At 48.4% G+C, this 22,985-nt stretch overlaps 1 protein-coding gene across 3 annotated transcripts in view; it reads right to left on the bottom strand.

Moving 5' to 3' along the window:
• Nucleotides 1–12,857, bottom strand: part of ANKRD13A (ankyrin repeat domain 13A) — a 50,291-nt gene extending 37,434 nt beyond the window's left edge. The window contains exons 1-4 of one of the 3 annotated variants that reach the window (XM_073672859.1): nt 12,705–12,857; nt 12,133–12,358; nt 1,009–1,141; nt 132–256 (exon numbers count right to left, since the gene is read on the bottom strand). In XM_073672859.1, the coding sequence (XP_073528960.1) occupies nt 132–256; nt 1,009–1,141; nt 12,133–12,228 (354 nt within the window). In that variant the 5' untranslated portion in view covers nt 12,229–12,358; nt 12,705–12,857. Of the gene's footprint in view, nt 1–131; nt 257–1,008; nt 1,142–12,132; nt 12,626–12,704 lie in introns of those variants that run through there. The other 2 variants (XM_073672860.1, XM_073672853.1) reach the window with 2 other exon arrangements.
• Nucleotides 12,858–22,985: the final 10,128 nt, after the last annotated feature.

The raw sequence follows: 22,985 nt of genomic DNA, 5'->3' as shown, positions 1-22,985 counted from the left end.
AAGCTGCAACCTTAGATCTGAAAGTAAAAACTGTTTGTTTAAATAAAATTAAAAAAAAAGGCTCTCAAATAATTGGTTGCAGGGTTGACTTGGCCCTACAGCATTTTGTTGCAAGAATAAGATAAGGTCACCTCCAGCGTTTTCTTCAGTAGTTCAGGTACTCCTCCAAGGGCTGTGGATGCCTTGTGAAATTCCCGATACTGCAGAACCATCTGCACCATCTCTGGGTCTCCGGTGCTGACTGCTTCATGCAAAACTGGAAGAGATCATGTACTGTAAATACACTACAAATGTACAGGCATTACAAGACGAATGCAGTTAGTGACTATGGAGGTTGAACATCATTCCCTTTGTGAGCAAGTGTGTTATACAAGGATCACTAAATACTTCCTTCTAATCAATTCCAAGTATACTGTGTAATTCATCTTATCAGAGAAATAAGCTTCTTCCCCCACTTATCGGCCACTTCTCTTCCGTTTGCCTCCTGAACTCATCATTCATTATGAAAAACTTCTAAAATCTTCTGACTCAAGACAAGACTGTCCCCTCAATGAGGGGCGAGGGAGGAATACGGCGAAGCAGAGATACAGAGAGATGCATAGAACACCCCAGTGTCAAATTCACAGCTACACTGCTCAGTGCTGATGCCATTTGTGGGAGGTGTGCTAAATAAGGACAGCAAAAATCCCTCAAGTCTGTGTACAGCAGACCTGATAACACTATTAACCCACTAGCTCAGATGATTGCAAATTAAAGATACAGCTATCAGAGGGGGGAGAATGTGAAAAATGCACAAATCATGTAATGAAAAGAAGAATAGGTACTTCATGTGTAAAATCAGCGGAATTGGAGTAGGGAATAGAGACTTGTTGGAGCCGCTCCCCTGATCAGGTTTTGTAAGGTAACTCACTTTGGGCTACAAGGGAATGTTCTATCACACTGAATCTATTCAAATTAATAAAGCATAAAGTTTAATAGAAGGGACAAAAAGTACGATTGATGTTTTACCAGTCCAGCCATCACTGTTTTCTTTTGTGACATCTGCTTTATGCCTGAGAAGTACTCTAGCAGACTCAAGATGTCCTAGGGAAACCGCAAGGTGCAACGCTGTCCTGCCCCGTGGGTCCAGCTCTTCAATATCCTGTTTGAAAATATGAAAATTAGGAATTAAAAGTGATCGCATAATACCATTTATTTTACTAGAAGAGACCGGAGAAGGTTGAAGTAGAGAAATGTCCCTTCTGTCATCAGTACCCTATTCGGCTTTGACCTTGGATACAGCGCATGTGACCAATTTATATTTACTGCTCCACTTAATGCAATTAAACTGGTAGGAATATAGCTTAAATATCCAAAATGTATATATGGAGCGCTTTAGAGTCATAGGTGCCCCTAGGTTCTGGATATCAATAGGGTTAGAAGGCATCAATGATATGTCCAACTGCAATTAAAGTGGTGTGCTCATCTTTCTTAAGGGGGCGCACTGCCCCTCTTCTTCCCGATTTCCTGCTTGTTGGAGCGGTGGTGCGTTCCTGAAGATTGACAGTTCAGACCAGCAGGATGGTTGGTCTAAAAACTATACCCTCTCCCATGCTGTTGAGAGACTAAAGGCAGTTTACCGGATTCGGCTAGCTTCAGAGCGGCGCTTGCATGGGCACGCTTCTAGCTTAGGAGACTGGTCATTCTGTAGTCGTTTGTCTAGCTCACCACGTGCTGTACACTCTAGAAATAAAAATACCTCCATTCTTGGGAACGGAGAGTATTTTTAATAAGATGTCAGTTGCAAAGTTGGTCAGTTTTTACATATTGTTACCATTAATGAACACGAGACAGCCCCCTTTAAATCCAGACACACTGTAATGGAAATCTACCAGAGTGATCATAATATCAGCCCACAAACCCATAGATATCAATAATTCATGCACTATTGTTTAGTCCGCTGAAGACACCTCGACTATTAAGAAAACCATTTGCTATTAAACCTCGTTTTTTGGCTGTCAGACATGATGAATTAGTATTAGAGAAGCCACAAATACAGAAATTACAGATCCTGGCTTGGAATCAACTTTATTAGAAGAATATTCCTTCAGTGTGGCAGGCCATGGCGAAGCGAGGGGTTTTTGGGTATAGCGATCATATCCCAGACTTTACACCACCCACAGAGTCAAGAGGATTTCGGAGATTCCCTGTAGATCTGGAATACCTGTTCATTATCTACTGGCACCTTGGTTTATAACAGGATAGAAGTCTTCCAGTTTATTTGTTTTGTCCTACACTGGTAAAGACCTGGACATAAGCCAGCACTAAAATGAAAACCTCCAGCACAATAAGACTAAAGACGTAATTAATGTTAGTTAATCCATCGCAATTACCGTAAGTGCCTGTTAATAGTAAATGGTGTGGGGTAATAGTAAGAGGATTACAATAATTAGGAATATTACTACAGTACCACACAAGATTTTAGAGGAAAAAAACCTTTAGTGTATGTAAGCTGGTACGCATATTTATAGAAATCCTGCCAATTAATCTCGAATATGCGGCATATCTGCAATATGAAACCCCGGCAGGATGTCTCCAATGCAGCAGTGAAGGCTTAGTTATCAGCATGCTTATTACCAGTCAATAATGATAGAAGGAAAATATTATAAAGGGATAAAACCGTATTCCAAAATATAGCAATTGAAAATATTAATAAACCTTCATATAATGCAACGATTACTATAGGGGTTACACTACACTAACAAGAAGGCAACACTGCCCTGAATACTGCTAGGGGCTCCTACTTTGAATGGATCTATCATATCCTAGTTTTAGACAAATAAGACCCATTTTAATTACTTCTACCATACACATTAATGGCACAGTCAGACGGCAGTATAAAATCGGACAGAGATCTGACTGCAAGGCATGGACTGGCCAAAGGATCTCCCGACCCAAGTGTAACAGCTGCATAGTAATGTATAAAGCTGGCACACTCTGGTTGGGAGAGCCAACGGCCAGTCCATGCATTGTGGTCAGATCTCTGTCCGATTTATACGGCCGTCTGACTGTGCCCTAAATGGGTTGCCCCCTTTCACAAAAACTTTGGCAGTAATAAATACAAACTGAGTATTATTTACCCATTTAGGGTCCAGCTCGCTACCCCGGTATCTATTGTTTGTTTGCAGCACTGAGGTCACGGTGACAGCACTGCAGCTAATTAGAGCTCAGATATTACAGCAATATTCGGGTTATTTTTAATTTTATTTTTTTCAGAACTACTGCAGATTATAGCCCAAATTTTTGTGAAGGGGGACAACCCCTTTAAGGCCATCCTCCCGCATAGGGCAAATACTACCTTATTTTGTGTGTTCACAATTGAATGTAACAGTTAATGAAAAGTGGATTTGATTTTATGAAAACTCATGTCCACCATGCGGTTAAACTGTTCGCTCCCCCCGCCCCAGGGAGCTTGAAAATAAAACCCACACATTTACGGTTCCTGCACTAAAAAAAAAAACCAAAACCCTCAATGACAAATCTGCACCAAAAACAACGTAGCAGAAGCAAACTAATCAAAGAAAATTGCTATTGTGCATTTTGGTGTGGACATGTGCAAAAAAAAAAAAGTCAATGCTTCACGGAGTTTTCTTGGATTTTAGACAATTTGCCCGAGAATAGGAAATGCTATAAAATATACAGAATTAAACAGCAGTTACCTGTTGAATTTCACTCAGGTGGGCAGTGATCGATTGCAGTAGTTATATGAATGATGGAGACAAAGTGTAATCACTGCAGGACTACCAGAATGGTGACAATGGAGTAACTAGTCATTCAACAGGTAATATTTCCTACTTTAGGGGCAAATTTGTAAAATCACAGAAAACATCTAACTTCTATACGGCGTCCTTGACTGCTGAGTATAATAAATCAATAAAACTTAGTGAGCACCATGTCAAAAAATACATAGTCACGAGTGGTAGGCTGTGTGCACATAGTGCATTTTAGCTGTGTTTTTTTCCGGGCGGAATTGGCCCAAAAACGCAATGGAATCCTTATGCCAGCTAAGTCAATTAGAAACCTGAAGTGCTGTGCACATAATCAGTAATTTTCCTTTCAGGATTTGCTGTGCGTTTAAATTTGCAGCATGTGAATTCTTTGTGCTGTTTTGCCACATTTTTCACCCATTGACTTCAATTGAGTCAGTCAAATCCGCAGGTATAAAAATGTTTGCGGATTTTTGCTGCTTATTTGACTGACTCAATTGAAGTCAATGGGTCAAAAATGCACAAAGAATTGACCGCGGGGTCCCAGGAGTCGGCTGATGAGAGACTACTACTCCCATCAGCCTACGTCTGTTGTCGCTGGTAACAGCGAGATCAGGAGCCGTTGACTGGAGAGGTCATCAGCTGGCGCCTGTGCTCATAGTATAGAAAAAAAAAAAAAAGTTGAAAGAAATAAATACTGAAATAAAAACAAACACCACATTATATTCACCTAAAACCAAATCCCTTAAGTCCATGTCACCAGTAAAAAAAAATAAATAAATAAACCACCATATCCCTCATCTGTCCGCCCTAATCCATGTAGTCCAGAGTTTCCCCCCGGCAATCGGATCATTTGTAGAACAGTCACATCAGCAGATTTGACTGTTCTACCCGGCAGCTGGCTACATACTGACCGGAGAGTAATCGCTGCCGCAGTGTACAGCGCTGATCTGCTGTGAGAGCGGTCACAGCAATTCATCAGCTGATGAGATCTGGTGATCAACTCACGGTAACCGCTCTCACAGCAGCTCAGAGCTTTGCACTGACACAGGAGTCATTGTCAGTGTTGGCCTGCTGTCATATAGAGCAGTCACATCTGCTGATGTGACTGATCTACAAATAAACAGATTGCCTTGGGACAATATGGATTATTTCATCACTTCGGACAGGTGAGGTATATGTTTTTTTTTTTTTACAGGTAACAATGGCTTCAAATGGATTGGGCATTAGTAGAGTATAAGGTTACTTTTTTTTTTTTTTTTTTTTTTTTTTTTTTTTTTTACAGGGGACAATTGCTTCAGGGATTAGGCTAACGCCTAGAGAGTATATGGTGTCTATGTTTAAATAAATGTAAAATCGTGTGGATTTTTTTTTTTTTTTTTTTCAGACCGTGTATTTATTTCCAAACTTTTACTATGGGTTTAGTAATGGGGGATGTCTTCTAGACGCCTCTCCATTACTAACCTGGGCTTCACGCAAGCTGAAAATACAAGACTAACATGAACCTCAGCGAAGATATGCTGCATCCAAAGCGCTGCTGTTCCCGATTGTGGGGACGTAGCCCTAGGCCACCTTCACACGTCTGATTCCAGTACATGTGGCATCATTTTTCACACTTAAACGATGGGGCTGCATACATGTCCGAGTTTTCAAAAATTCTATTCCGGTACGTGTCACCAGAATGTTACACACAAAACAGCCAAAAGAAAACCACATGGATTGTTAAAACGGAACGTCTCATGCATAAGTTTTGTTGTTTTTGTTTTTTTAAGTGTACGCGTGAATGGGGACTCAAATACTTATTTTTCCACCTCCAGTAAGCAAAAAACGGATCATTTTCAAATGGGAGAAAAACTGACTGTTATTTTATGGATCAGTTTTCCATAGAATTCAATGTTTACTTTTTTTCTTTTTTTTTTTTTTTAAAACATTGAATTCTATGGAAAACTGATCCATAAAATAACAGTCAGTTTTTCTCCCATTTGAAAATGATCCGTTTTTTGCTTACTGGAGGTGGAAAAATAAGTATTTGAGTCCCCATTCACGCGTACACTTAAAAAAACAAAAACAAAACACACTAACCCCCCCAAAAAAAACAGCATCTATTAAAAACAGCGATTTGGTTTTTTTTTTTATCATACGGCAAAAAAAAATACTAAAATGTAGTAAACGAAAATGTGATTATTAAACGTGGATAAGACTAAATTATTTCAGACAAGATCTGGACACTGAAGGAAGAGGTAAGGTTTCAACACCATGGCAGCACATAGCTGATCATCACCATTCCTCATAGGCCATAAGGGGCGGATAATGGCCATCATAATTTTTTAAAGTTTTTATTATGCTTTGCTTATATAGAGCCATTATATTCTGCAGCGATTTACAGACATCATCAACACTCTCTCCATTGGGGCTCTATCAAATTATAGCAGAAATCCCTACATAAAGGCCATTTTTTGTTTCTGGCAAGTACGCTGCCGATTTAGTCATAAATTTGCATCCAAATCGGCAGGTGTTACACGCGGGTTTGCCAAGGCCGTTGCAGAATTGACATAGATTTTACTGTATGCTTTATAGAGGAGATGGCCATGATGAACACCAAAGAGAATGTGAATGCCTGCATCGCATTTTAAGTTACATGTGGAATATATTTGCAATTTGTAGAAGAAATTTGTGAAATACATGTATTACACCACGGACATGCCTCTGGAAAATCTGCAACCTATCAATATACACCAGCAAATCTGTGGCTAGTGGGAATGAGCCGTGATCGGACATGTGTCCGTCCGCTCTACACAAAGGTAATGGCACTGAAGGAAACCACCAAGAGACCTTATGGCTAGAAGGAAGGTGATTGGGGTCCCCCATTCAGATAAAAGGTTCTTACCCATCTAGTAGTCATTATCCTGCAGTGGATAAACAAAAAAACGTTCTGGCTGGAATATCCGTTTTAAGAGGACCTGTCACCAGGTCAAAAGGAACCAGTTTTATTCTCATGTTTCCGCTGGTCACCTGAGCGGCCCATTATTTATTTTTTTTAAGAAACCCACCGTACAGTTTCAGAGATATTGGCCTTTTTAATTTAGTGCAAATATTTACAGTACAATACCTGTAGATGAGGTTTTCCAATCCACACATAGGTGCAGAAATCAGAGCAAAAATGTGAACATGCTGAAGATTTTAACATTTTAGGAGATTTGCCGCCAAGTAAGCAACAATATTCAATAGAAACTGCAGTAACACCAGATGAGAAGGCCAAGGCTAATCTCAAGCTATTGGTTGTGAATATTAAAATGTGTTATAGTGGGGGATGGGTTCTGTGGTGTAGCATGTAAAAGGGGGTGTTGCTGTAGCTGCCAAATTCTATGGGGGTGAAAAATTTGAAGTGAGTGCCCGTCTGGCGAGCTAGACGAGAAAACATTGGACTGCAGTCGGTGCTGCAGGTTCCTCAACAGGGAATACTGGTTAAGATGAGTTTACCATTGGCTGCTGCAATATGAATAGGCAGAAGCGCGATGACAAAGCTCTGTCTATGAAGAGAGTTTAGTGATCCAGGTTAATGCCTATGCAGAGCGCCGCAACCGAGGACAAACTCCCCTCGACTGCAGAGTTCAGCATAGCCAGTGATGGCAAAGGCTGCGCTCCTTGACTCTCCTCTCACATTTGTAAGGCTGAGTTTACACGATGCGTATTTAATGCGTTTCCGCGGCGTTTTTGCAGTTGCGGAAACGCATTAAAAACGCATGGTAGAAGGGCAGCAATGTTCTCCAATTGAAATCCACATGTGCTGTGCCCATGATGCGGATTTTTCAGCAGCGTAAACGCTGCGCTCAAAAATCCGCAGCATGTCAATTAATTTTGCGGAAACGCGGCGTTTTCGCCGCCATTGACTTGCATTAGAGCGCGCCAATTCCGCAAGACTGCATCTGTACTTGCGTAATTGGCGCGTTCTAATGTGCGGATGGTACCCGGGTGTGGAGGAGAGGAGAGTCTCATCCACACCCAGGTACCATTAAAAAAGCTGTAAAAAAAGAATAAAATAAAAAATAAATGTATTCTTACCTTCTGTCGGCCCGCGCAGCGCTCCTTCTTGGTTCCCGGCACTTGCAGTGAGTTGTAGGACCTGCGCTGACGTCAGAGTCATGTGACGGGTCACGTGATGCTGACGTCGGCAGGTCTTTCAATTCAAAGTTGCCGGCGAGGGAGAATGGATTGAGCAGGACAGCGCGGGCCATCGGAGGTAAGTATATACACTCTCTCGGGTCACACTATATAAATCCATGTCGGCTGCATGGATTTATATAGTGTGACCTAGTTGTCAAGCACTTTCCAGGTGATGCTAAAATCGCCTGGAATGCGCTTGTCAATCCACATGCGGAAACGCATGTGAATCCGCATGTATCCTGCAGGAAAAACGCATGCACAATCTGCATGCGTTTTTTCTGCCAGGGAGATGCTGAAATTTTCTGCTTCATTTCTGCATCGTGTGCACATACCCTTATAGAATAAAATTTTGCGCAACTCGTGCAAAAATTTAGACTTGGCGTTTTTTTGTTATACCAATCCTAGCCGGCTCTGTGTTTTTGAAAAGTGGGTTGAATCCCTGCACCCCTGAGCCTGTTTTCACCTTCATGACAAGGCCAAATTTTTACAATTCTGGCCAGTGTCACTTTATGTGGTAATAACCAGGGCTGTGGAGTTGGCAAGCCAAACCATGGACTCAGACTCCTCAACTTATCTGACTCCCGACTCCACAGCCCTGCCTCACTACTGAGCGTGTACGGAAAGTATTCAGACCCCTTTACATTTTTCACTCTTTGTTTCATTGCAGCCATTTGGTAAATTCTAAAAAGTTCATTTTTTCTCAATAAAGTACACTCTGCATTCCATCTTGACTGAAAAAAAAAAAAAATGTAGAAATTTTTGTAAATTTATCAAAAAAGAAAAACAAATATCACATGGTCATAAGTATTCAGACCCTTTGCTCAGACACTCATATTTAAGTCACATACTGTCCATTTCCTTGTGAGAGCACAGTGGCCTCCATAATCCTTAAATGGAAGAAGTTTGGGACCACCAGAAGTCTTCCTAGACCTGGCCGTCCAGCCAAACTGAGCAATCGTGGGAGAAGAGCCTTGGTGAGAGAGGTAAAGAAGAACCCCAAGATCACTGTGGCTGTGCTCCAGAGATGCAGTAGGGAGATGGGAGAAAGTTCTACAAAGTCAACTATCAAAGCAACCCTCCACCAGTCGGGCCTTTATGGCAGAGTGGCCCGACGGAAGCCTCTCCTGAGTGCAAGACATATGAAAGCCCGCACAGAGTTTACTCAAAAACACATGAAGACTATGAGAAATAAGATTCTCTGGTCTGATGAGACGAAGATAGAACTTTTTAGTGATAATTCTAAGCAGTATGTGTGGAGAAAACCAGGCACTGCTCATCACCTGCCCAATATAATCCCAATAGTGAAACATGGTGGTGGCAGCATCATGCTAGGGGGTGTTTTTCAGCTGCAGGGACAGGACGACTGGTTGCAATTGAAGGAAACATGAATGCGGCCAAGTATAGAGATATCCTGGATGAAAACCTCTTCCGGAGTGCTCTGGACCTCAGACTTAGCTGAAGGTTCACCTTCCAACAAGACAATGACCCTAAGCACACAGCGAAAAAAACAAAGGAGTGGTTTCAGAACAAGGTTACCAGTAACTTTAATTAGGTTTAGTAATGAAAGGGTCTGATTGACACCTTTTCATCACAAAACAGAACTGCTAGGTGTCAGCTAATCCCATACACCCAATCTCATTAGCATTTCCATTCAAGTCATTTCTGGGGCAGCTGGAGATGCTATTTTTAGCCTAGGAAGGTGTCATTAGGCAAACATGTTCCCTGACTTAATAACAGCTCACAGCTGTTTCGTTAACCGCCAAGTCCCCACGATCAGCAACAATCAGCACTTTGGACCCAGCGTATTTTCGCTGTGTCCAAAAGGCTCTGCTCTGATGCCGCACTTTTGCTGTCAATACATGTGGATCCGATCCACCGTATATAATTACACTTCAATCGGTCAAAATCTGCAGCAGAGACTAGCGTGTCCGCTACAGAAATTGACATGCTGCGGGTGAGCTTGAGTATGCCCATGGGTACGTGCCATGGGCATGCCCATGGGTTCGTGCCCATGATCAGGAGCCGCTGCGGGTTTGAAGCTGCGCGTTTATGCAGCGTCAAACCAGCAGTGTACAGATGTTACAGCATAGTGGATGGTATTTCTAGAAATCCCACGGCCACAATGCGTGCATCTGAGGCTGCGGATCACCCGCGGACACTGACATGCGGCATGTCTTTCAGGAGCGCAGCATGTCAATTTCTCTTGTGGAGTCGCTAGTCTTTGCAACAGAAATTTGACCACTAGAATGTATTGAATGGGGTGAATACGCACTGTTCAGTGAACACATGTGGATTTACGTGCGTTCAATAGAATGCAACGTTTTGGGCGAAGTAAAAATATGCTGCGTCCAAAGCGCTGCAACATCCGAATCGTGGGCACATAGCCTAAAATTTTTTTAAAAAATGGCGTCGGCTCCCGCATCATTTTTATAACGAGCAGAGGGAAAGCCGACCGCTGGGAGCTGATATTAGTAGCCGGAGAAGGGGCCCATTAGCCAAAAATGGTCCATGGCCATTAATAACAGCCCACAGCTGTTTGCTTAGCCTTTACGGGCTAGATTAGAGGGGGGACCCCAGGAAAAAATTTTACGTAGGGTCCCCCTACAAAATCTGGACAGAAAAGGCTAAACAGACAGCTACGGGCTGATATTAATAGCCAGGGAAGGGGCCATGGATCCTGGCCCCCTCCGAGGCTAATAATATCACCGCTAAGCAGTCCCAGAAACGATGCATCCATAAGATGCGCCAAATCTCGCACTTAGCCTCCGCTTTTCCCACTGCCATGTAGCGGTGGCAAGGAGGGTAATAGGGTTGGGGTTCATGTCAGCCTTGTATTGGCGGCTGACATGAAGCCCAGGTTAGTAATGGAGAGGCGTCTATAAGACGCCACCATTACTAACCCCGTAGTAAAGGGTTTCAACGCTTTTTCAAGAAAGACACAGCCAGAAAGAAGTCTTTTAATGAAATAAGTTTTTAAAACCGTGTGACATTTTATTTATTATACTCCTAATCCCTCATCTCCTGAAAAATAAAACAAAACAAACAAAAAAAAAACAAAACAATATCCCTCACCAGTCCGCCGTCATGACGTAATCCAGATTGTCCAACGGCGAACCAGGTCACTTCTATAGCAGTCACATCAATCACTGATGTGACTGCTGTAGAAGACAGCACTGTACACTGACAGGAGTGTAATCACTCCTGTCAGTGTACATTGCTGCTGCTAGATGAGGTCACGTGAGTTCATCAGCTGATAAACTCCAGTGCTTTCATTACTGCATCAGTGAGGCGTTGAAACATTTGTGAGAATATTCCCACACAGCAATGGTGCCGTGTAGTGAGGTCCCGGAGCTAGTCAGCTGATGAACTCATGTGACCTCACATACACACCAGATTGGATGAGCAGACTATTTCTCCCCTCAGCCGCGCCGCTCTCACTGTTATCAGCAGGGGTGGCGGTTGGATGATGGGAGAAGTAGTCTTCTTTCCCGGCCTGGGTACCATTCTTTGTGTGTTTTTGCGCTGCAGAAACGCTACAAAAAAAAATGGACATGCTGCGGATTTTAATGCAATGACAATCCTGAACGGAAAATTCCGTATCATGTGCACAGCACATCAAGATTGTCTTTGCAATAGCTGGCAGACAGATTACCTAGCCGGGTGTCAGCTGAACACCTGGCAGCGCTTGTGTGTGCACAACTCCTGTGCTCGCGTGATCACCATGATACATCTATACCTTATCGGTCGGGAGCTCCTTCCCTTCCATGACGTATAGATACGTCAAATGGCGTGAAGGGACCTGGCTGTGCATGCCCGAAAAAATTCATCATAATTTATGGTGGCGAAAATTACAACAGAAAAGAATTCCAGAAGGGATGCGGCAGCTGAAAGATGTGCCACATCCATTAAGAGGCAGACTGCAATGAGTTCGGTGCATCTTACTGAACCGTACTATGGAGGGCCGGAGACAGAAGATAGATACACAAAAAAAAAACAACCATAATTTATTAACCTGTTATGATGTATTTCAGCAAAAAGAAGAGAATAACTACAGGGTCAAAGGGGGGGGGGGGGGGTGCAAAATCCTTGCCAGGGCGCTGACAACCCACCCACAGTGCAGTGCACATATATACCCTCCCCACCCCCATACACTGGAAGCCAGCTGATAAGGAGCCATCACATGACAGCTCTGCACACAGGCAGCCTACTCCGGCGCTCTTACCTTTCCGTCCAGCTCCCTCTCCAGGGCTCGGAAGTCATTATTCCAGACCAGCACATGCAGGGGATACTCGGCTGGCGGCTCCTCTCCGGCACTCATCCTACAGCACAGGCTGCGCTCTGGGGCCTGACTCCGGATCTCCCCCTCGGCTCGGGCCGCCCTGCGGACACCGGGATCTCCAATACAACTTTTCAAAACAGGGAAGTGCCGGGAGGCTCACAAGTGACAGCTGCAGGGGGGACACAAGAACAGGACATCACTCCACAGTCAGCGAGCCGGCGCAGGCGCACAGTGCACACATAGCGGCATGCTCAGACGCTCACACATGAGTGCGCCACACCCCAGCGTCACTGGTCTACAGCAGCCGGCATTCTAGCGCAGCAGCTGGACACCCCCGCTGGGAGGTGCTGCAGATGGTGCGGTCCATGGGATGGACGCGGCCATTGTCACAGTGCGGGGAGGAGCTCGTCCGTTCTCTTGAGTTTCCGTAGATGACGAAGGCCCGCTCTGGGCGCGACCACTTGTGCTTACGTTACGAGGTGCTGGAGACATTCCCATGAGTCATAGCCACATACCTAGTAGGGGCTGTGACCCCCGTCATATACGCAGGTGCGAGAATCCCTCGGAAAGACATGCGGAAGTTAGAGCAGCCTTTTGCGTTCCAAATGTTGCGTTTCACGTCTCTGTCCCCGCGCTGCTGTACGTGCGGCCGCTGTTTGTGGGCGGAGCAATAGTGACATATTGCAGTTCTTACGCTGAACGTTCACTCGCTTGACAGTATTCAGACCACGCCTATACCTGCATCCGCCCAAGGCGATTGGCTGGAGCAGGCTTGTCTGGTAGTCTGCTGTTAGGCCTTGTTCACACACTGCAGAGTGAAGCATTGCTATTATCACAGTGATGCTAAATCCTGGAGGTGACACAACAGTCACTGAAAACATCAGCAAGCCAAACATCCCAGAACAGCAGCCCCACTTACCTGGTCACAAAAGCAGTGCACTGCAGGATGCATGATAACAGGGGGCACATACTGATGAACAAGCCCTCTCCCACCTACCACCTATGGGGGCCCAAAATGTGTTTTAATTAGGCTGCACAGTATTGTAGAAGATTTAGCCCCTATAACAACCATACTATCACTGTACCTGTTACTGGTACAATGCCTAAGAAACTAACTTCATTTGTTTGCAAATGAGGGGGCTTCCGTCAACTTAGGCATGGGCAAGAGTTTGGTGCACCGTTATGCCTCCTCATTTCCATATTGGGGCCCTTCCCCCACTTCTGACTGACAGCGCTCTCTTCCCAGAGTGAGCACGTTCCGAATGCGCTGGCGTGTACGCGGCTGCACGAGTTCTCTGCCCTGTCTCCTTCCCTAAGGCTGGCTGAATACAGACAGTTTTGGTGTCTATGCAGCACTCCTAATCTGCAGAGGCCAAGCTGCCGGCAACATTGGTATACATGCCATTCAGACTAGCAGCTTAATCATGCAGCTGGCCCAAACTGTCAGTTATCGGGAGCACATGTCCTCTGGCAAGTGAGAAGTCGGGAGAACAGTGCTCAAGAAGAATGGTCGTGAGAAAACCCCTTGTAATTGGAACCTGTCAGGCGATTCGGGATAGGGGTGCACACGTGCTGGGTTGTGCACACGTCTTCTTGTGCAAAGTGGCTTCGGAGATAAGTGGCAGCTATTTCAGAGGCCATGGACTAACATCCGTCTTCTTCTCTTTTCACACAGGTACATGCTCTTCTCCTGCATAATTCCTCTGCTTGCTGTATATGCCGCCATCTAATTCTCTGCTCTCCTGATTCAACTCACTGGTACATGCTCTTCTCCTGCATAATTCCTCTGCTTGCTGTATATGCCGCCATCTAATGCTCTGCTCTCCTGATTCAACTCACTGGTACATGCTCTTGACGCGCCCCTGGGCCTGTGTCGCGCTGCGTTGCGCACGCGGGAGCTTACCCGGAGCCGGATCTGTTGAGGGTTGTAGTCTCGTGGCGGTGATCCGGTCCGTGCCCAGGGAGTCAGACTAAGTGGCGCTGTTTTAGCGGTAGATGTTGGACGACTACGCCACCCGTTGAGTGCAGCCAGGGGGCTGCTGCTGCAGGGCAGACCGCTGAGGCCGGTGGTAGGATTGTGCAGCGTGATAGTATAACCCCCAACGGGAGGGGTATGGCCTCAGGGCAGCCGACGTGGATGATGGGGGTAGCAGGAACCACTCGGAGACGGTACTGTGTAGTTCAGGGTCTTTACTGGTGACAAAGATAGACCCTCCCGGAGTACTGGCTAGCGATTGGGGCCTGGTCAGTCCTTGAGCAGATGGGATCTCCCCTGGCCGGGCGGAGTTGTAGGCCTCCCAAACTAACGATACTCTTCTGGCTACCTTGCTAGAGGCGGGTATAAGTAGCCCACGTCCCTGAGTGTACCGTGTGGTGCTCACCCGTATGGCCGGTGACTCGGGGCCTTCGGGTTTCTGGGCCAGAGGACCTGCAATCCCCTGCCGGTCGGTTTCTGCTGCTGGATAGGAGTTAGTCCCCACAACCTCGGACTCCTGGTCCGGTGATAACTTCTCAGTCAGGGCGAGCTCTGCAGCTGCCAGCCCCTGACTCTTTGTAACACTGCTCCCACAGAGCTCCTGTTGTTTCTTCCTATATTTGCTTCTTTTCTCTGCTTCTTCTCTACTACTCACCCTGCCTCAGCCCTAGGTTTATATAGGGCAGGGGTCTCAAACTCGGCTGGGTATATGGGCCGCACATGGAAAAAATTTGAATTTGGGGGGCCGCATTCTTTGTTCAATGTGACATTTTTAGTGATACCATTTTTTTTGTATACACCTTTTGAACATTTTTTCCGTGTTTATTTTTTTATGGCTTGGGTCGTTATGGATGTGGCGATAATAAACGTGCACTTTTTTGTGTTTACTTTAGTTTACATATAAAACAGCATTTTTAGTGCCCAATATTTTTTCATGCTTTATTTTATTTTTTATTTTTTTTACAATTTTATTTCCCCCAATTGGCCACATACAGTAATATTGTCTTACAATTAGCATCATATAGTAATAATGGAAAACATCTTGTAGTAATGTTCCCCATCCAAGTCCCCATCTTGTACTAATGTGCCCCATCCAGGTCCCCATCCTGTGGCAACGTTCCCCATCCTGGCGCCCATCTTGTACTAATGTGCCTCATCCAGGTCCCCATCTTGGGGCTATGTGCCCCATCCAGGTCCCCATCCTGTGGCAATGTTCCCCATCCAGGTCCCCATCTTGTGGCTCTGGTCCCCATCTTGTGGCTCTGTGCCCCATCCAGGTCCCCATCTTGTGGCTCTGTGCCCCATCCAGGTCCCCATCTTGTGGCTATGTGCCCCATCCAGGTCCCCATCCTGTGGCAACGTTCCCCATCCTGGCGCCCATCTTGTACTAATGTGCCTCATCCAGGTCCCCATCCTGTGGCAATGTTCCCCATCCAGGTCCCCATCTTGTGGCTATGTTCCCCATCCAGGTCCCCATCTTGTGGCTATGTGCCCCATCCAGGTCCCCATCTTGTGGCTCTGTGCCCCATCCAGGTCCCCATCTTGTGGCTCTGTGCCCCATCCAGGTCCCCATCTTGTGGCTATGTGCCCCATCCAGGTCCACATCTTGAGGCTATGTGCCCCATCCAGGTCCCCATGTTGTGGCTCTGGTCCCCATCTTGTGGCTATGTGCCCCATCCAGGTCCACATCTTGAGGCTATGTGCCCCATCCAGGTCCCCATCTTGAGGCTCTGTGCCCCATCCAGGTCCCCATCCTGTGGCTATGTGCCCCATCCAGGTCCCCATCTTGTGGCTATGTGCCCCATCCAGGTCCCCATTTTGTGGCTATGTGCCCCATCCAGGTCCCCATCTTGTGGCTATGTGCCCCATCCAGGTCCCCATCTTGTGGCTATGTGCCCCATCCAGGTCCCCATCTTGTGGCTATGTGCCCCATCCAGGTCCCCATCTTGTGGCTATGTGCCCCATCCAGGTCCACATCTTGAGGCTATGTGCCCCATCCAAGTCCACATCTTGAGGCTCTGTGCCCCATCCAGGTCCCCATCCTGTGGCTATGTGCCCCATCCAGGTCCCCTCTTGTGGCTATGTGCCCCATCCAGGTCCCCTCTTGTGGCTATGTGCCCCATCCAGGTCCCCTCTTGTGGCTATGTGCCCCATCCAGGTCCCCTCTTGTGGCTATGTGCCCCATCCAGGTCCCCTCTTGTGGCTATGTGCCCCATCCAGGTCCCCTCTTGTGGCTATGTGCCCCATCCAGGTCCCCTATTGTGGCTATGTGCCCCATCCAGGTCCCCTCTTGTGGCTATGTGCCCCATCCAGGTCCCCTCTTGTGGCTATGTGCCCCCTGTGCTGTTCTTCACACACATAAAATAGAAAAAAAAAAAGATGATTCTCACCTGTCCTCCGTTCCCTCGGAGGCCTTCCTGCAGATGTGGCCCGCAGGCACCACAGAGTCCGACCCCTTGACGATCCCGACCTGGTCCAGGAGGAGCCGCCGACAGCAGCGCTGCATTGCCGCACAGAGACTGTCTCCCAGCACAGCGGCCAGCAGCTGACATCTGCATATGGCAATGACGTCATACTCGCTGCGCCGACACGCAGATATCAGCTGCTGGCCTCTGATTGGCCAGCGGCTGGCATTGGAAATGCAGTGCTGGGAAACAGTCTCTGTGTGGCAATTCAGCGCTGCTGTCGGCGGCTCCTCCTGGACCAGGTCGGGATCGTCAAGGGGTCTGTGCCTGCGGGCCGCATAAAGTAGCCTCAGGGGCCGCATGCGGCCCGCGGGCCGCGTGTTTGAGACCCCTGATATAGGGGAAGTTCTTCCCCTCCCAGGACTGGGCAGGAGGTGTGGCATGCATAGGATCCCTGACCAAGAGACCTCCCACCTGCTCTCAGACATAACATTGCTGTTACTGTGGAAAACCAGACCCCTGGGGTGCCACATTACCCCCTAGTGAAATTTAGTACTCCGGGACTAAACATATTTTAGAAAAACATAACAAGATATAACAATAACAATAAAGAAACACATAAAGGTGGTCACGGCATGTCCGTAACCGGGTGCAGTCTTTGAAGAAAGCAAGGTGTCCATTTCACCAAAACAGGGAGACGTAACCAGGTAGGGGTCTGTCCTGCCCCGAGTCCTTAACAGTCTTTAGTCCGTCCTGGGTTACGCTCCAACTATGTACAAAGGATTCCCGGTAAATCCACCAAGGACTCCTAAAAATAACTAGAAACACATAATTATACACAAGCAACAATAAACAGGTAACCACAAATAAAACAATTTATACACTTCAAATCCTCCAACGTGCGGGTAACTGGCCCCTAGTGGCCCTAGTGGACCTACAGAGCTGACTGTCTGGCCCTGAACTACAGGGTGTAGGAGCTGTTAAGGGTAAACTGGGCAGCGGTCTACGGGCCCTTTGGCTCACTAGGGATATGGCAGGCTCACTGCAAGCAGAGGGTTGATCCTCCTGGTCTGCTGGTGTGGGGTCTTCTGCCTCCTGGACCGGCTGTTCTTCCAGCTCTACCTGTTGCTCCGTAGGTGCTTGGGATGCTGGTTGGAGGAAGGTGAGTACAGGTACCACAACTGCACCATTGACTTGAGTCCAAGACCGAGGGAAGTCTCCGAGCACAGTATTAACCATGTCTTCCCTTTCCTCTACGGGTCGAGGGTCTTCTTGTTCCTCTTCAGGGTTCCGTAGCTGTTCGGGCCACTTCTTCAGGTGATCCCGGGATACAATGGTTGTGGTTTCCCCTCCGTCTTTACTGATGGTACAGACCTTTGGGTTGTCGTGGCTTGAGGGCAGTACGGTGTACGGGTCCTTATCCCACTGGTCGTCCAACTTGTGGAGCCGTCTTTTTCTCTTCAAGACCTGCTCTCCGGGTACCAGGGGAACAGCGGGAGCATACTGGTTGTAAGTTTTCTCTTGTCTTTCCCTAGCCTGACAGAGACTTCGCTCCACGCTCTCCTGTACTCTCCGGTACTGCTGCTGCCTCTCTGTGTCCCAGTCTGCTTCTGGTGAAGTGTCCTCAGGTGTCAGGACTCCCATTTCCAGGTCAACAGGTAACTTACCAGGTCTCGCCCTCATTAGGTAAGCCGGGGTACAGTTGGTGGAACCTACCGGGATGTGGTTGTATAGGTCCACCAGATCGGGCAGCTTCTCAGGCCACAGACTGCGTTCTTCCAGGGGCAACGTTTTCAGAAGATCCATTACCACCTGGTTCATTTTCTCACAAAGTCCATTAGTTTGCGGATGATAGGGTGTCGTCCTTATCTTCCGGCAGCCATACAGAGTGCAGAATTCTTGGAAGACCTCCGCTTCAAAGGCAGGTCCCTGGTCTGTCAACACTTGGTCCGGGTACCCGTGTGGACGGCAGAAATGCTGCTGGAAGGCTCTCGCTGCTGTTCGAGCTGTTAAGTCCTTGACGGGGACGACAACCAAGAACCGGGAGTAGTGATCCACGATGGTTAGTGCGTAGACGTAGCCACTTCTGCTTGGGGTCAGTTTTACATGATCCAAGGCTACCAGTTCCAACGGCTGCCGGGTGACGATGGACTGCAGGGGAGTCTTCTGGCTGGCACGGTCCTTCCTTCTTAGGTTGCACGGGCCACAGTCTCTGCACCACCTCTCGATGGTTCCCCTCATGCCTACCCAGTGGAACCGCTCGCGCAGCAGGAACTCCAGCTTCTTCCATCCGAAGTGTCCAGCCCCGTCGTGGTATGCCTCCATCACCATGGCTGCGTCTCTTCGTGGCACCACTACTTGCCAGATTAGTTCATGCGTCCGGGAGTTAACCATTCTGCGGCACAACTTCCCCTTATAAAGGAACAGTCGACTCTTCTCAGCCCACAGTTGCTTGGCTTCCTCCGGAGCGTCTGGGTCAAGGCGAGCCTCTGGCCGAGTCAGCATCTCCTTCACCAGTCGGACGGCAGGGTCACTGTCTTGCGTTTCCTCCCAGTTGTAGTGAGGCAAGGGGTTAAACGTAGCGGCTTGCTTACTCCTTACCCGGTGGGAATACTGGATAGTCCCATGCCGGTGGAACGCAGGGAGTTCGACTTCTTCCAGTCCCTCTGGATCTTCTCCTACGTCCGGTAGGTTTTGCATCCTGGACAGGGCGTCCGCGTTGCTATTGGAGCGTCCTGCCCGGTATTTGATTGTGAACTCGTAGTTGGACAGACGGGCCATCCATCTCTGCTCTAGGGCACCGAGTCTTGCTGTGTCCAGGTGTGTCAACGGGTTGTTATCCGTGTACACGACGAACCGGGAAGAAGCGAGGTAGTGCTTAAAGCGTTCGGTGACTGCCCACACCACTGCCAGGAACTCTAGCTTAAATGAGCTGTAATTCTCAGGGTTTCTCTCGGTGGGTTGCAGTTTTCGGCTGGCGTAAGCGATTACTCGTTCTTTCCCCTGCTGGATCTGGGACAGCACGGCTCCTAGCCCGATGTTACTTGCGTCGGTGTAGAGGATAAAGGGCTGGCTGTAATCCGGGTACGCCAGGATTTCATCCCCCGTGAGGGCCATCTTCAGCTGGCGGAAGGACTCCTCTTCCAACTTCTCCCATCTGAAGGGCGGCTTCTGGTTCTTGGCCTTCCGGGACTGGCCTATCAGGAGGTCCTGCATAGGAGCTGCCTTTTTGGTGAAACCGGGGATGAACCTGCGGTAGTAGCCTACCAACCCGAGGAACTGCCGCACTTCCTTTACACTGGAGGGACTTGGCCATTCCTTAATTGCGGTGATCTTATCAGGGTCGGGAGCCACTCCGTCAGCGCTCCCCACGTGTCCCAGGTACTGCACCTTTGGTTTCAGGAGGTGACACTTGGAGGGTTTCACCTTTAGGCCGTAGCTTGCCAGAGCTTCGAACACTTCCGCCAGGTGTTTCAGGTGGTCCTCATAAGTCTTAGAATATACGATGACATCGTCCAGGTACAACAGGACCGTCTCGAAGTTTCTATGGCCCAGACAGCACTCCATTAATCGTTGGAAGGTTCCTGGTGCGTTGCAGAGTCCGAACGGCATGCAGGTAAACTCGCTAAGTCCCATCGGGGTGGTGAATGCGGTCTTCTCCCGGTCCGCCTCTGCTACAGGAACCTGCCAGTACCCACTAGTGAGATCCAAGGTAGAGAAGAAGTTAGCAGATCTTAAAGCAGCCAAAGACTCCTCTATCCTTGGTAAGGGGTACGCATCCTTGTGTGTGATGCGGTTGATTTTCCGGTAATCTACACACATCCTCATGGTGTTGTCTTTCTTTTTGACTAAGACTAGTGGAGCTGCCCAGGGGCTACAGCTATCCCTGATCACCCCAGCCTCCTTCATGTCTCTAAGCATCCCCTTGGCGTGTTGGTAGTGTGCAGGGGGTACGGGTCGATACCTCTCTTTTATGGGAAGATGGTCTCCCGTGGGGATGTGGTGTTCTACCCCCTTGACTCGCCCGAAGTCTAACGGGTGTTTACTAAACACTCTCTCGTACTCTTGAACCACCCGATAGACTCCCTGTTTCTGATGTGAGGGAGTGGAGTCAGTACCCAAATGTAGTTGCTGACACCAGTCCTCCATTGTTTTCTTAGAGCCGTTACCTTCCTCCGGGTGAGATGGAGGCAAGGGTTCCACAGATTGTATAGCATTTTGGTTAATGGTATATAATTTGGCTAGCGTGGCATACCGGGGCAGGTACACTTCCCTCTTCCCGATATTGATTATGCGAACGGGCACCCTCCCATGGCGTACATTAACCACCCCCCGTGCTGTCAAGATGGTGGGCCTACTGTCTGAGTAAACTGGTTCTACCATTGCCTGGTAATCTCTACCTCTCAGACCAATAGCTGCCCGGCACCAAATCATCATTTCACTTTTTGGGGGCATGGCAATAGGGAAAGGGTCACACATTCTCACGCTACCAATCTCACCGCCGGAGAGTTCCACCTGTTGCCGTCGCATCAGTGCCCGGATCTCTTTTTGGAGCACTCGCTGCTCGCCGGAGCTGGCGTTCTTGGCAACCTGCTGTAAAAGGAAAATCACCTCTGCAAGACAATTTTCAATTACATTAGTTCCTAGAGTTATCTTTGGGTGACTCTCGTGTTTGTCAATGTCTACAATGATCAGTCCCTGTGCTGCCAGTTCAACTCTACCAATTTTAATGGTCACCTCTTTAAATCCGATCTGTGGCACGGGCTGACCATTGCTGGCGATGATACTCAAGTCGTCGTCAGGGTAGCGGGTAATATCCGAGTCATTCCAGTACTGCTTGAAGAGCACGTACGGGATGGTGGTGACCTGTGACCCGGTGTCCAGTAGGGCACTCATAGGAATGCCATCCAGTACCACAGGCAAGACTGGACGTCCTCCCACATATTTGTCGCGCCAGTTTGATGGGCCTGATGATCTTTTTCCTAGGGGTTGGCCCTCTACCCTAGGTTGTGCCAGTTTAAAGGACAGTACCTTGCCATATGTCCGGGTTGATTACAGCGGCGGCAGATGGGTTGTCCGTCCTCACTGTATCGGTCACTGGGTCTTCCTCTGGCCGGTGGGGTCCTCCTTGGTCGACGCCACGGGATGTCCTCCGGTCCGGATGCCAGCTGGATCTTCCCTGGAGTGGAAACCTGTAAAGACTGCACAGTTCGGGTTAGCGCAGCAACGCTTTTAGCTAGCTCTTGGACCTGATGGTGCAGGTCTGGAGCCGAGTCATTGTTCAAAGCCTGCACATCAGCTCCCACAGGCCCTGCCGACAAGGGCGCCGCCTCCTGGTGGTAGGTGGTAGTGGGGCGTCTGTGGGTCACAACGCCACCTGGTGCCGGTTCTCGGAGCACCCGGATGGCTCTGTCCTTGAACTGTGCAAATCCCAGATGAGGGTCCTGTAAGGCCATTGCCCGCAACTGGGTTCGGTGGGCATTGCAATATAAACCCTCTATAAATTGTTCAGTTAACAGCCTGTCCTCGTCTCCCACGCCGTCAGGGTCGGTCTGCTTAATGGCTCTCAGGGCCTCTCGTAGGTTCAGGGCATAGTCCCTTATACTCTCATGTGCCCGCTGTTTGCACCCGTAGAATTTAAGCTTGATCTCGGCTGAGGTGCGGGTATCAAAGGTGTCCCTCAGCCGGGTTAGTATCCCTGCGACAGTCCTCCCCCCAGGTGGCCAGGACTTTACCTCCCTTTGGGCTGCCCCGGTTAACTGGGCCACCAGGATGTTCACTTTTTGCTCCTCTGTGAGGGGGTACACCTGGAAGAGGCTATCCAGCTTTTCTCTAAAGTCATGCAGGGTATGTGACTCCCCTGAGTACTGGGGTAGCCAGGCTGCCCCCGGGATATAGGGCATGGTGAAAGGCATGACCGCAACAGCGGTGGCGCTGGCGGGGGTTGGAGCGGTGAAGCTCTCCTCCGTATCCGACATCCTTCTCCCCCCTAGTGGACCGTGGCCTACCTTGCGATGATCCTCTTCCGTAGGCCGCGGCTCCGCAGTGGATCGTCAGGGTTGAGGACCTTCCGTCGCGCTCCTGTGACGTCGGCGTCTGCTGGGCTCCTTCCAGGACCTTACGCAACGTCCGGACGTGAGGCGGGGCTTCAGTTCTCGCGCGTTTTCGGAGTCCACGCCCCTCTTCTTCCCGCGCGGCGTCCTCAAGATGGCGTCCAATGGCGGGAAAACTCCACGGATGGCGGGAAGAAGGCCGAAGATGGCGCCGGATGGCGGGAATCTTCACCACGGGTAAGTTTTCACAGTCTTTTTCAGGCATTCAGTACCCGGTGGTTGCGGGCACGAGATCCTGCCGACTACACCAAAAGTTGACGCGCCCCTGGGCCTGTGTCGTGCTGCGTTGCGCACGCGGGAGCT

Source organism: Phyllobates terribilis, unplaced genomic scaffold (assembly GCF_046119375.1).
Source record: "Phyllobates terribilis strain yellow unplaced genomic scaffold, ASM4611937v1 Scaffold_1__5_contigs__length_1240528914, whole genome shotgun sequence".
In the NCBI taxonomy this organism is placed as follows: Eukaryota; Metazoa; Chordata; class Amphibia; order Anura; family Dendrobatidae; genus Phyllobates; species Phyllobates terribilis.
This window is presented reverse-complemented; position numbering and strand designations above follow the sequence as displayed.